At 43.8% G+C, this 14,073-nt stretch overlaps 2 protein-coding genes across 13 annotated transcripts in view; both read right to left on the reverse strand.

Moving 5' to 3' along the window:
* Positions 1 to 1,397: 1,397 nt before the first annotated feature.
* LOC143508755 (galectin-4-like) lies at positions 1,398 to 5,064 on the reverse strand. Its single transcript, XM_076997392.1, has 11 exons — positions 4,944 to 5,064; positions 4,752 to 4,840; positions 4,138 to 4,342; positions 3,822 to 3,935; positions 3,631 to 3,648; positions 3,207 to 3,242; positions 2,927 to 2,962; positions 2,790 to 2,819; positions 2,075 to 2,163; positions 1,784 to 1,949; positions 1,398 to 1,657 (listed from the first exon to the last, which is right to left on the reverse strand). The coding sequence occupies exons 1-11, from the start codon at positions 4,986 to 4,988 to the stop codon at positions 1,511 to 1,513; spliced, it is 975 nt and encodes a 324-aa protein (XP_076853507.1). The 5' UTR covers positions 4,989 to 5,064; the 3' UTR covers positions 1,398 to 1,510.
* A 1,383-nt stretch (positions 5,065 to 6,447) lies between these two features.
* LOC143486701 (ryanodine receptor 1-like) overlaps positions 6,448 to 14,073 on the reverse strand; it is a 67,903-nt gene continuing 60,277 nt past the window's right edge. For all 12 annotated transcript variants that reach the window (XM_076986107.1, XM_076986143.1, XM_076986099.1 and 9 more), the window contains 17 exons: positions 13,693 to 13,774; positions 12,283 to 13,589; positions 12,045 to 12,136; positions 11,729 to 11,894; positions 11,496 to 11,582; positions 10,984 to 11,238; positions 10,652 to 10,782; positions 10,475 to 10,517; positions 10,162 to 10,295; positions 10,005 to 10,065; positions 9,782 to 9,928; positions 9,543 to 9,677; positions 9,270 to 9,426; positions 8,988 to 9,052; positions 8,723 to 8,823; positions 8,561 to 8,612; positions 6,448 to 8,461 (listed from right to left, as the gene is read on the reverse strand). In XM_076986107.1, coding sequence (XP_076842222.1) covers positions 8,366 to 8,461; positions 8,561 to 8,612; positions 8,723 to 8,823; positions 8,988 to 9,052; positions 9,270 to 9,426; positions 9,543 to 9,677; positions 9,782 to 9,928; positions 10,005 to 10,065; positions 10,162 to 10,295; positions 10,475 to 10,517; positions 10,652 to 10,782; positions 10,984 to 11,238; positions 11,496 to 11,582; positions 11,729 to 11,894; positions 12,045 to 12,136; positions 12,283 to 13,589; positions 13,693 to 13,774 — 3,111 coding nt within the window. In that variant the 3' untranslated portion in view covers positions 6,448 to 8,365. The remainder of the gene's footprint in view (positions 8,462 to 8,560; positions 8,613 to 8,722; positions 8,824 to 8,987; positions 9,053 to 9,269; positions 9,427 to 9,542; positions 9,678 to 9,781; positions 9,929 to 10,004; positions 10,066 to 10,161; positions 10,296 to 10,474; positions 10,518 to 10,651; positions 10,783 to 10,983; positions 11,239 to 11,495; positions 11,583 to 11,728; positions 11,895 to 12,044; positions 12,137 to 12,282; positions 13,590 to 13,692; positions 13,775 to 14,073) is intronic.

A 14,073-nucleotide genomic window follows, 5' to 3' on the forward strand; every position in this document is an offset into this window, starting at 1 on the left:
AAAACAGGAAAACAAAACAAATGAGACAATAAAACAGCATGTTTGGAGAACTGTACCGAAGGACAACAGACAACAAAACAAAGAACTGTACCAAAGGACTACAGACAATAACAACAAATAAAGAACTGCAGCAAAGCACAACAGACAATAGCAACAAATAAAGAACTGTACCAAAGCACAATAGACAATAACAACAAATAAAGAACTGTACCAAAGCACAATAGACAATAACAACAAATAAAGAACTGCAGCAAAGCACAACAGACAATAACAACAAATAAAGAACTGCAGCAAAGGACAACAGACCACACAACAATAAATTGTACTAAAGGACAACAGATGACAACAAACAAACAAAGTTATTTTTGCTCTATAAAATACCACAGCTGTCAACCCTCTACAAAGGTGCAACACTGAACTACTCTTTGTGTGGATATATAGAGAACCCAGTAGGTGTGCACAGTTAGCACTGATGAGCCCAGAGAACCCTGGGAAGTGGAGTCCCGTAGCTGGGGGTTTCTGCTATAGCATGCTACAGAGCCCCCCTGCTGGTTGCTGGCTGTGCAGGCTGGATCTTTACACCTAATCCCATTTCTCTGAGATACTTAAACTCCTTTGCTATCTGTTTGTTTAGAATCTTGCATTTGACTGTAACTTTTCCCAGACCTGCTAATTGTCGCCGTGGTGCCCCAGGAGATCTTGATGCTTTGCACTTGGAGATATATTGCTTGGATGCAGCTGCTCGACCATGGAAACCCATGAAGCTCTCTGCACACTGTTCTTGAGCTAATCTGAAGGCCACATGAAGTTTGGATGTCTGTAGTGACTCTGCAGAAAGTTGACCTCTTCGCACTAAGAGCTTCAGCATCCGCCGAACCTCGCTCCGTCAGTTTACGTGGCCTACCACTTTGTGGCTGAGTTGCTGTGTTTCCCCAAACACTTCCCAAACACATTTTCTTATAATACAGCTGACAATTGACTGTGGAATATTTAGGACCCCCGAACCCACCGCCACTGGATGTTGCCATCACGTCCCCGGGACCTCCAAACCCGCCGCCGCCGCACCCCTGGGACCCCCAGGACCCCCGGGACCCCCAGGCCCGCCACTGGATGTCACCACGGCACTCCCAGTCCCTCCGGTCCCACCCTGTTCTGTGTCGCCGGCTGGTCCTCGGTCCCCTCCTGCCCTGCCCTGTTCTGTTCATTTTGTCTTTTCTTGGTTCACGCCCACGCCGCCCTCTTCTGGAACCAACACCCTACTCTGTTCATCTAGTTACGCTTTGTAATTCAGGGATTTAAAAGATATTTTCCACTGCTCTGGTTGTATAAACTGCTCATACAGTGCTGCAAGTGCACTTGACAAAATATAAGGACAACAGTAGATTTGCTGGGATCAATTTATTATTTTTTTGTATAATCAAAGAAGCAGCAGGTATGATGTCCTACTGTCAGGGTTTATACAGCGACAGCAGAAACTAGACCAGCTGCACTGATGGGGGTGAATGCAGGCTCAGTAGTGAATGTATGAGATCTGAACATCTCCTTTCACCTCCAGCATGTCAATCTGATTGTAGGGTTGGAAGCGATGGAAGAAATGACACAGGTGCTGCCCATTTGCAAATACCTTGAATTTCTCCTCACAACAGTGCACAGAAATCTGAGAGAGAGAGAAAAGACAGATCACAAGACTGCTTATTTGTTTTTGATTGATAATCACTATAATAATGCTAAGAATGTCATGTAATGAATGAGATATAAATGTATCCATGTCTTCATTTCTCACTTCAAAGAACTGTCCCTCCAGGAAGGGGTTGAAGCTGATCTCCCTCTCTTCCTCACCCCAGACGCCATTGATCAGGCTGTTTCTGATCACTAACCCCTCTTGTATTCGGGGATTAAGGTGGAACACAAGGTCTTGTGAGGCACCAACCATGAAGTTAATGCAAAACCTACAAACAAATAATTTCATCGTTTATCACTGTGCAGCATTTCACTAAAACAGAATTATGTTTTAGGGATAACAAGATATTTGAACTGACTGATAGTGGAGATGTTCAAAATACTCCCACAATACCTGTCAGCCCCATATGGGACCATGCCTCTAATGATTATGGTCCTCTGGAATGTCATTCCTCCAGGGATCATATCTGAATAGGGGATGCCCTGAACATGCACAAAATGATAGAAACACTGAACAGAAACCCACTACTCTTCAGTGACTTCAGTGGTTAAGGAATGAACCCAGCGTTCTGAATTTGATTCTTTCCCACTTTTTCATTTTCGGCTTTGGTCAGATACTCTCAGTGCTATAGGGCTAGATGACCCTGTATCATTAATTGTTATATGAACATCTATGATTCAGTCTGCAGGCAGAAATCTGTAACAATAAAGACTTTCATATCAGCAGTTATGAAAACTCTACTGTGACGATGGGAGCGTAGTGAAGGACGAGACACAGAACCTCCGAATACAGCAGACGTCACTTTTAATTATCAACAGGTATTGCGCAATAGAGCATGAGTAACACTGACATCCACACAGAGACGTGTAGACATTAGACAACGACGAGCACAGGACACTGCGCGAGCGCACATTAAATAGACAAACCACATTAGCCCCACGTGATTATGAGACGAGTCACAGGTGAGACAGATTATCACACGACATAACCATAACCACGGAGATCCACAGACGCAGACGATGCACGTGGACAACGTAGACACACGCCCAAAAGGGAGGGGCCGGGGTCCTCACCGTGACATCTACAAATACCATAGAGCACTACTCACAGGGTTGAAGATGGGCTGTAATCCCATTCCCTGTTTTTAGTAGAAATGATGGAGAAGATATAGGAGAGGGTGATTAGGGCATTTGTCCACTCATTAATACCTGACGTACAGATTCCCAAAGATGTGATTATACTCACGGGCAGATTTCCTCCTGGATAGCCAATGCTTCCTCCCTTAAATTAACAGATTTTAATGGTTATTACAGGAACTTGCACATAAAAAGCTACAAGGACTTCAAGTGTAGTTCCACAAACATCTGACATAACAGTTCTCAGCTCACCCCCATTCCTGCTCCTGGATAACCTCCCTAGGGCATAAGTACAGACAACAGATTACATGAGATATGAATTTATCTCTTATATAAAGAAACAAATGTAACATAGATACACACACACATACACACAATTTGTCTCTTACCATGCCGCCCATTCCACCACCAGGATAGCCTCCCTGCTGGTGGAAAATGTTGGAAATATACATATTAATTGGAGAATTAATGGGGAAGAAAATTTACATATATAGAAATTCTGCATTTACAGTCATAGAATGCTAAAACATGCAACCGTTCCAATGCCACAGTAGTGATATTGTCTGGTCTGATACCAAGTACCAACACAATACTCACCCCCATTCCACCAGAAAATCCTCCCTGCAGGAAGTCAGTAAGTTAATAGCAAAATTACATCATAGGCATAATGTGTTTTACTGCATGTGGACGTTTGTACACTCACCCCCATACCACCTCCCATTCCACCTGCACATCCTCCCTGTAGGTGACGAGAAAAACACTTAACCTCTTCTATTCTTAATGGGTAATGGCTAAGATAAACACTACACTCACCATTCCCGCTTGCATGCCCTAAAAGGGGAAAAAAAATAAAACCTTCAGTCCAGATAAACATAACTCGACCTCTCAGTGAGGGGGGGTAACTATGGGACAGTTACGACCTCCTCACAAGAAACCAAAGACTATTCAAAGACTATTATTATTACTGTTGTTGTTGTTACTAGGACCGAACAGTTTTCCCTCACCCCGATTATATTGATGGTGTCAATGGAGACATCTCCCCCGATCTCTAGGGCACACACCCTTTCCAAAGGCATTCTGTGTTGGAAGAGGTAGAAGTCTCTCCCATTCACATTTACCTACAGTTCCACAACAGAACATGATTATAAGAATCTGGGTACACAGCCAATCACAGACCTCAGAACCAGAACCAAACGTGAATAACACTTGTGTTGGTGATTAATGTCCTAGTTATAATATTTCAGCAGTACTGTGCTGCTTACTGAGTGACCGTTCTTAACACACATGCATGCACGTATGCACACACACAGACACACACACCTGATAGCCTTCAGAGTTTACAACAATGACCATCTCAAAATGCTTTCCCTTGTGGAAGGGCATTTCATGGACTTTCTCCTCCCCTTCCCATGACCCATTTTGGAAAGTATTGAAGATCACTTTGTCCCAGAACTCAATACGAGGGTTGAAGTGGAAGGCGATATCACATCCCTCAAATTCACCACACTGCAGATTCACATGAAACCTTCAGGGGGCAACATAGAGCAATATAATTACTACAGCGAAAGACCAACAATGCCAGTACATTATTAGTCATAGTTCAGGATAAATTATATTGTTTTACAATGGGCCTTCCAGTGGTCAGACTGATAGAAACCAAGATAAATACAGTGACATGAAACAGACAGCTGATAACTGTGGCTTATGAGTCCTTGATTAATGTATGCTTGGTAGTTCCTTTTGAAAATGTGGGTGTTACCTACATCCTACACTCAAAAAGATATGTAAAACAAACTGGAACACCTATGTACAGAAAGAACAGTTGTTTGTGCAGGTATAAGAAATGCCTGGCCCTGGTTTCTTCATTTTGGCAAACATATTTTACAAGAGTTTCTGAGCAACAAAATAGGCTACTAACTTTTAAAAGCACTGACCTTGTAATGTGATGGTGCATCATTCCTTGGATGTAAACTGACATTCCAGCTCTAAGTCCTCCATAGATAGGGCCAACATATGGGATGCTCTAGAGGAAAACACACGCACACACACACCTCTCATGGATATTGCCTATCTAATAAAGTGAACTAATGGTTGGGACACCAAGCCTTAGTAAGATGTTTACTCACGGGATTGTAGATAGGCTGGTAGCCTGGTGGAGCTACGAAGGCCATGATGTCTAGATGTGGTTAGTGTCCTCAGATGAGGGGCAGGTAGGTGAAGAAGAAGGTGCAGAGGGCTGGACGAGGGGCAAAGACATTAGACTGCTCTTATAGTCAAACTGAGAGGGCGGGGCCATCATTAGACTGCTCTTATAGTCAAACTGAGAGGGCGGGGCCATCATTAGACTGCTCTTATAGTCAAGCTGAGTGGGAGGGGAATCATCAGGCTGAGTGGGAGAGGTGTCGTCAGGGTGAGTGGGAGGGGCGTCGTCAGGGTGAGTGGGAGGGGCGTCGTCAGGGTGAGTGGGAGCGGCGTCGTCAGACTTCTGCTGATAGTCTTTCTGTTCTGCCTGTGTTTGTTCGAACACTGTTATCAGCAATTACTTACCTTACCCCAGGAGTGGCATTAGGTGCATATGTACCAACAATGGTATTAAGTGTATGTGTGTGGACATGCGTATGTGTGTGTGTGTTCCTGTTTAGTAAGGGCGTGTTTGTGAAATTAAAATATTTGTACTTCATGATTGTGTGTTTGGAGTTTCATGATCCTACCAATGTTAACATGTTGTGCACAACAGGAAGCAGAAGGAAAAAGAACGTAGAGTTGCTAAGAATGAACGACAGGGCCATTTTAGAAGTTTCGTTTCTACACAGTAAACATCAGTCCATTTAGCACTACGCATGTTTTTGAAATGGATAAACCAGACAGGCCGAAAGGTAGAAAAAGCATATGGATAAAATCCTTAGTTGTCAAGTTGTAACATTTTGTAATTACATTATTCACAACTACACTACAGATTCAATATGAATGAATACCTAAAAACACAGGACACCGGAGGTGAAATGAATCTTTTTCTCTATACAGTGCCCTAGGTCCATACAGAAGGGTTTTACTCCAGAAGAAAATGTGATTGAGATGATGCCAGCACACTGTTGCATTATGGGAAATGACAGGCATTCTGCAACATTATAGAGACATTACCTTGCTATTTTTAGCATCTGTTTTACATAATGTTTATCATAAATGGTTATATAAATAATGTTTTAACCAAAAATACATTTTAAATAGCATATCCTTTAGGCATCAATATGCTGCCCTGACCACCGAATGTGCTGAGTTATCTGAATTTGATCAGGGATTTGCACATACAGTTGGGCTGTGAAGACAGAAAGCAGTCAGTGTATCTCATGAGAAAGGACTGAGAAAGCTCTGAATATACTGAAATTAGATTTTATTGAAATAGGACTGATGCAGATACCCAGTCCGATTTAGAGAAAAGTAACTTCTCTCCTCCCATTATCAGAGCATACACACACAGGCACATGGTGCCGACATACACTCTCAAAGCATAAGATGTTGCAAGTGCATGTGTGTGCGTGCGTGCGTGTGTGTGTGTGTGTACATACATGTCTGAATATGGAATAGCTTTTCTGTGGGTTATTCACTTTTGCAGTAACACAAACTGGAGAGTTTTAAAGTTCATTAATAATTTATTTCTATATTTGGAAAAAAAGAATAAAGTATTGCATTGGGCTGAAAGCAATGACAAGAGTCTGCAGGCAAAACACAAAAAAACAATCTGACAGTTTATCTGACTGTTTATCTGACTGCAAACTGCATAGAACTCACCTCCATTTTTTCCATTACTAAACTCTTCCCCCCCTCCCCCCAAAAGTTAATAAAGTACATTATACATATTCACTTAGAACAGAATGGCTTAGAACATCTGAAAAATTCATAGCTCCAACGAAAAAATATATTTTCTATGTATTTAAGTTGACAAAATAAGTTATCAGCCCTACAGTATGTAGAGTCATTCTGGTCAAAACCTTAAAATGACACCATAGCCACTAAGGTTGCATTCTGCTGAAATACACTGAGAAAATAAACACCCATGCACAGAGACATGATACAGTGTAAATTCATTGCCTGCTGACAGTGTTTCTAGTGCAAGAAACACCTTGCTAATTAGTGTGTACTGTACAGTGGCAGACACACCATGTGGGTAAGCAGCACCCAAGAGCAGTGTCATATCCTAAGACTCTGGAGTGCAGAACAGTTGAACATTCATAGAGTTTCAGTGATTTAAGCTCAAACCTCACCCCCAAAAATATGAAACAAAAGACAAGATAGTAGGACATATGGGGCTAGTAGGGAATATGAACTTGTCTCATACAAAAACTGGCCAGTGTTACACTTGTATCGTAATGTGACTTTAGTAAACAAAAATAGCACTTTGGCAATCGGCAAGGTCAGACCGACTGTTGTCTGGCACATATCGTCAGTTATGACACTCCACTGGCCTCCCCTCCCCGCACAAGTAGACTCATGACCACAACTCACAATGTGTGAACGTATAGTGTCGGTGTGTGTTGACGCATAAATTTGATCTGCTTAGTGAAACCTATAAGAAGAAATCATGTGAGTGGAGGTATGGTAAGTAGCATTTCTATTTCGTCAAATGTGGTGCGACTTGTGGTGAGCATGATGTCCACACAACTGAGAGGCAGCGTATTTTCAGAGTGGACCATAGTGTGGCTAGGATCCCTCCACAGAGCGTATTCACTCCAGCCCCAGTGACGCGTCACGTGACCAAACATACAACACCGAAAACACAAATGTAACCATAGACATCAGACTGTGGGATTTTTATCACTTCTGAGAGCAAAATGTTAATTTTGGAGTCTGTATACTTTTGGCACACTTTCATATATCACATAGATTAACAGCCTACCTGAAAATATGCCAAAATGTCTTCTGTGTCAGAGCACAAGTGATGCAGTGTTGTGGCTCTGGCATGTATATATAGTCTTTTATAAATAATTACAGACAAAACCCCCATACATTACACTAAACATCATCTTCACGTCTACTTATTGGGTATATTAAACAGATCAATACTGACTATCAATAAGGCTGTATCACTGTACTTATTATTGTAGTCGATTCAGTATTAGGCACTGTGATGTTTAAAGATAACGCAAAGAAGACAGAGAGGAAGAAAGCACGAGGATTCATTTTGGCCTGATTCAATTCTTCAAATGTTTAACACGACAAAATCAAGTACAAACCATCCTCTTTATTCTCTCCCTCTCTGTCTCTCTCACACACACACCCATTTTGCATATTCATCTTTCTCTTATTTTAACTAACTCATTCACACAGGTAAATAAAAGGCTACTTTTGTGAGTGTGTGCTGCAATACGTGTGGTGCCATTGCTCAAACACCATCAAAACACGTCTTTTACATCAGTCTCATTTGTCTCTTTAGATTCACATGGTGGTTCGACACCACCCCCACTCTCTCCAACCACACATGCACGCACACATACACACACAGACACAAAAACACGCACACGCACTGGCACATACACTGTGGCACTGGGAATTAGCTGAGCTGATCCTCGTATTGCTTTCTGAAGCAGTCGCCAGCTGGAAAGAAGTCCCAGCAGCGCTCCTGGTACATTTTCCACACGTATGATTCCTGCATGGGTAGACAAGAGCAGAACGGAGAAGTAAGAAGGGACCTGAGACGTAAATGAGCCAATGGGAGTAGATCAGGACAGAAGAGCGAGTTACCAACCTGTCCAGTATGTTCCGTTTCATCTTTATTGATTAAATACATCAGGAAGAACCTGTTGGGACAGAGCAGAAATTAGCTGGGTACTGTGGGGAGTAAACAGGAGATTAAAAACTCAGGGCTCCCTGGGGCCACGCTTGGGGCCTCGGCCCCTAGGCCACTCACATGTAGTTGGCCAAATTGTGTTCTTCTAGCGTATGTGTTTCAAAACCATGTGGAGTGGAGTCAAAGTAGTCACTTCCAATTCCGCAGATGAAACATTTAGTCTGGAGAGACACAGAAAAAAAAGATTTAAAAAGTTTAATGCTTCAGGGTACATTTCCACTTTCAGTTTCTAATCAGACACATAATTAGATGGAATGCATTAGAAAACTAATTGATTGCAACATATAAAATAAGAATGACATGATTATATGTGGAGAAAACGTACCTCCATGTCCTCTCTGACCTGCTCTTGTTGGTCTCTTAGTTCACCGAAGGCATCGATGATCAGACCTGCACACCCCACACACAGCATTTATGACTGGCACAGCCTACATTAGCATTCCAATATTCAACCCCTGCAATATGTGGAAGACTGGCAGTACTATAGGCTGAGAAGGGATGGATGTCCTTTTGTATTTAGCCAATAACTTTACAATGCCTTTACAAACTACTGGCTTAGTGTGCAGTATGTAGTACACAGGAGTTCTTGATCTCTTCATCTCCTTACCCTGAATGATGGCCAAGAGGATGACGATGACGAAGAAAAAGAAAGTGATGTCAAAGACCACGCGGTAAAGTTCATACTCGTCTCCGGCCGGATCCTCGATCTCGTCACCTATACCACCGCCAGCTCTCACGCCTACATACATATGGAACAGGTAGCACTGGGAGAAACAGAGACAGGGAGAGATGGGGGAAGGGAAGGAATTAACATCACCTTCTGGAGGCCTCTCACCTCCACCTGCAAACTCTGGCACGCTAACAGGGAGCAGAGTCTTACGGTCATCATGTCGTCACACTTCATGTCTGGCTCATCCTCGTCCTCGCTCTTGTTGTAGAATTTGCGGAAGAAGTTGAAGGCCACCACGGTGTAGAGGTACACCACCACTGCTAGCAAGCCCACCGTCATCACCAGCTACGCAGGGCACCGAAATACAGTCATGTATGAATAGCTACAATGACATTGCGTGTCTGTGTGTGTGTGTGTATATGTATATATACATATACAGCTAGCTCTACCTGTTTGCCATTGTGGGTAACAGAGGACAGGATAGTGCGCAGTGTTTTAACGCCCATGGCGATGTCCAGCAGGTGACAGGCGAAGAAGAAGTTGTTGTAGTGACCCAGCAGGGACATGACCGTGTACCACACCAGGTAGAGGAAAGTCTAGGGAGGAGAAAACCAAGGTGAGTACCTAAACTAGCCGTGGACGCAGCAACGCGCAAATGCAATCAGGACTCACATTGTCTGTGAACACGACTCCAAACTTCCAGATCTGATATTTGATGTCAATGGACGTCAGCCTAAAGACATGACAAAAAGTGTAACTTTAATACATCATATGAACACAGTGTGTATCGTATGGGACTCTTGCATGAGAGTGCAGTGTAATTGGGTACCAGGCGATAACTGAGGTATCGGGAGCGGGCTTTTTCTCATGTGTCATTGCACTGACATCCAGAGAAGCCAAATCCATTCCCAGGAGCTCAGCGATCCTCTCTCTACCATAGATATCTCCATACTTATCCAGAACCTGCCACCAAACACCCCCACACATCCTTATATTAACGTGCCAATAGCCATTAAGGTTAAGATCACGTTATTTTCTAATTATAGTGCTACAATCAGCTTTATTTTGCCTACTACATGCATATAAATGGAGCGTTTTTTTTCTTTGCACACTAAAAAAGAATGAATGCTGCATACACCCACCTTTCTTTTCACAAACTTGTCCCAGTAGTTGTTAGGGAAGGATCTGTGTAAGAAAAAGTTCTACAGTTAGCGGAAAGTTCAGGGCAAAGTTTCGTGTTTCCATCGAACATGTAATCAACAATATCATGGAAGACAGCACATCTTTTCATTCGTGTGATTGGAAGCCCCATGTCGTACGGTGTATTAAGCACCAGTCTGTCCCACTGGCCCTTGATGTCATCATCCTCTGGCTGTTCAGTCACATAGAGCCCATCGAACTCCAACTTCCGGGCCAGTTCCTTCTCCCTTTTAAAGATGACCAAGGGAACCTGCACCACAGAGGCAGCACAGGGAAAACACAGTCTATGATGACCAATGGCTCTATTGATGTATTATGATATCTATACAATATTGACATTTTTATGATACATTTCAAGATGCAAAATAAATGTAAAGCTGCAAGATCTTTATTGTTAGTTAACAATCCATTACAACCATTGCACACTGTGAGCACTTTGTGACCTTCCGACCTTGAGGCAGTTGTATCCAATGATGCAGAGGAAGGCGATGACAGTGTGTAAGATGCCGAAGAAAGCCATCGCAGGTTCCATATAACCTGTGCTCTCCTCCAGGAAGTAATAAATGGGACCTTCATCATCATCCTCATCTCCATTTTCCTCCATTCCAGAAGCTTCTGCCTCTTCACCAGAGCCCTCAAACATCCCAGACCCCTCAAACATGCCTGAGCCTTCAAACTCCTCCCCACCTGGGGGACTACTGGAGACCTGAGACAGCACAGGAAGAGATAAACCATTATGTGTACCAAACAAAAGCCCAGTTATATTTTTGGCAATGGTCCACATTAATTCTAATTCCAAAAATGTAATACTGTGAAAATGATACACGTGCACGCGCGCGCGCACACACACACACACACACACACACACACACACACACACACACACACACACACACACACACACACACACACACACACACACACACACACACACACACACACACACACACACTATGTACTGACTTTGTAAAAGAGCAGGATGAAATTCAGAGCAAAAGCGATGAACAGAGCCAGGAAACGCAGGTTGTAGAAGTTGCGAGACAGGTAGTTCTAAAACAGTGATAAACAGAACATTTCCCTTCAGACTTTTCATCAATTCCACATTAATTCAAACATTACTTCTACAAATTTTACATCAGTGGACAGTGCAAAATCCTGTTTCAGACAGATCAAAATACAAACACAAACACTCTTACCATGAACTTGATCCTCTGGATCTCCAGCTCATTCCAGAGCTCGAAGCCACCCTCAGCTTCTTTCCCTTTCTTGGCTTTGGCCTTGACTTTTTTCTCCTCTTCTTCCACCACCGTCTCCTCTGGCTTGGCCTCAGCCTCTTTCTGAGCTTTCTCTCCATTTTCAGCACTTCAGATGACACAGAACATTTCAGAGACCTCAATCAGAACAGGTTATGATTATAAGAATGTAATTTGGTATCATAATTTGAAGTGCTTGCTCCTTGTTCTTTTACTTCTGACTGAGCTAACATGGCTAAGCTCTTGGACTGACACTCACTCTGCCTTCTCTGGTTCTGTGGCCGCCTCTTCCTCCACAGGTTCTGGTTCTCTTTCTTCAGGTCTCTCTTCCCCCTCTGCTCCTTCATCCAGCTGACAAACCACAAGTCAGAAATAGACACAACAATGTATTATTTCAAGCATTCCATCAATGTCAATGTAATATAGAATATGTTAAATATTTCAAGGTACTACACAATGACATTGCAGAATGAGAAGACTCTTTGACTATAACCTACCTGTTTCCTCTTGAGGAGTGGAGAACCCTCTGGTGTGGGGGGTTCCTCTGGTTCTGTCTCTCCCATATCACCCAGACCTCCAGGTGTATCAAATCCAGGCCTGCCTCCTCCTTCTGCCTCTTCCCCATCCACGTCTTCTTCCTCTCCTTCACCAGCCTCCTCTCCATCACCTGATGCACCTGCTTCCTGGACCTTCCTGGCCCCTGGCTCAGGTGGAAGGTCGCCATGCACCTCGTCTTGAGTTGGATCGGGCATGTTGGTTAAGATCTCCGTCAGCGTCATCTTCTTTGCCCCCTCCACTAAGCCACCTCCAAACAGCGTGTTCCATATGAGCATGAAAAAGCCTTTGCACACGCTATAGATGAAATGCAGGATGCCCATGAGGATGGTGAAGAAGAAGGTGGCTAGTCCAAAGATCATTTCCTTTATGGTCATTCTCCGAAGCCTGCGGTAGCGTCGTCGGAGGTTGCGGAAGGTGAACAGGCTGAGGAAGTCCATCACGCTCTTGATGAAGTCCGCAAACGCTGAGCTGGACTCTGCCGGGGCCTCCTCCCCATTCCCCTCCTCTCCTTCTCCTTCCCCCTCTCCCCCACCACCGCTTTCCTCCTCTTCTTCATCTTCATCTCCATTGCCTTCCTCCTCCTGCTCAGAGATCTGGGAGGCGATGTTCATCTCAAAGATGGTATCCTCGCAGAAGTTGACAAAGAGCTCCATTTTCTCAGACTCGCCACCCTCGTTGACCACATCAAATATGAACTGTCTCTTAGACTCCCTGACCTGAGGCATCTCCCACTGTGTCCGGTTCGCCTCACTGATCTCAAAGTAGATGCGCTCGATCCGCTTGCTGGCACCCATGATCTCTATACGGCCAAGGAAAGGGCGGAAGTAGTTCAGCACGCTCTCGGCTTGCTCTAAGAAGTTCTGCAAACGAGTGTCGTGGGGTACATGCTCGGAGAGGTTGGTGAGCAGCACAGCGATGTTGAAGCCAATGTCTTTGGCCGGCTCCTGGTAGCGGTCGGCAAACTCTTCATAGTTGATCATTTCGTTCTCGTCAGCCTCAGAGCAAGAGAGCAGGAACTGGATCTCTGAGGGAGAGTATTGCTTTTGGCTGTCCATGGCTTTGGAGAAGTCTTTTTTAGAGATCAGGCCACGTGGGTCGGTAACATAATCCCGGAAGGCGTCTGATGCCACAATGTCCTTCAGCTTAAGAAACATGTCGAAGAACTTGAGTATCATCTCCACATTGCTGGATGACTCCACCAACATGTCCACCATCTGACGAGCGATAGTGCCATTCACTACATTACCTGAAAATGGCACAAATTCAAATATAAAAATACAGCATAATTTCTGCAATGGAGCAGGACAAGCTGCTCATCCCATTGAATAAAGTGGAGAAATATCTCATACCCTCCAGCAGAGAGAGCAGCATAACCACCATGTCTTTCTGCAGGTCCAGAAGTTCTTTTAGCAGACCAATCTGACTGGAATCCTAGGGTTAGACCAACACACACACAAACACAGCAGGAGTAACAATACATTACGAATGCCATTCATCAGCAAAGGTTCCAACCTTATCCCTCATGTTCTTAGAGTTCAAATGGACTGTGTTCTGTTAGACACACCAGTTCTTGTCATTACACGTTACACAAACATACAGCCCATTCCCATGAGACAGAGCTGTGAATTGTCCTGTGGACCATACAAAATTCCAACATAACACGGAACAGCTATTTATTTACTCGACTCGAGCGTGTACAGGGCTTGCAGCGCCACTCAAAAAAATCACTG

The sequence above is a fragment of the Brachyhypopomus gauderio genome, chromosome 2 (genome assembly GCF_052324685.1).
Source record: "Brachyhypopomus gauderio isolate BG-103 chromosome 2, BGAUD_0.2, whole genome shotgun sequence".
Classification (NCBI taxonomy): Eukaryota; Metazoa; Chordata; class Actinopteri; order Gymnotiformes; family Hypopomidae; genus Brachyhypopomus; species Brachyhypopomus gauderio.

Excerpts from the sequence above, each read along its gene's own strand:
- LOC143508755 (XM_076997392.1), bottom strand. The coding sequence starts at position 4,988 with ATGGCCTTCGTAGCTCCACCAGGCTACCAGCCTATCTACAATCCC. Across the intron at positions 2,820-2,926 it reads ATCCAGGAGGAAATCTGCCC|GGAATGGGATTACAGCCCAT; the intron begins GTGAGTATAATC and ends TACTAAAAACAG. Across the intron at positions 2,164-2,789 it reads TACAGCCCATCTTCAACCCT|GGCATCCCCTATTCAGATAT; the intron begins GTGAGTAGTGCT and ends GTGCATGTTCAG.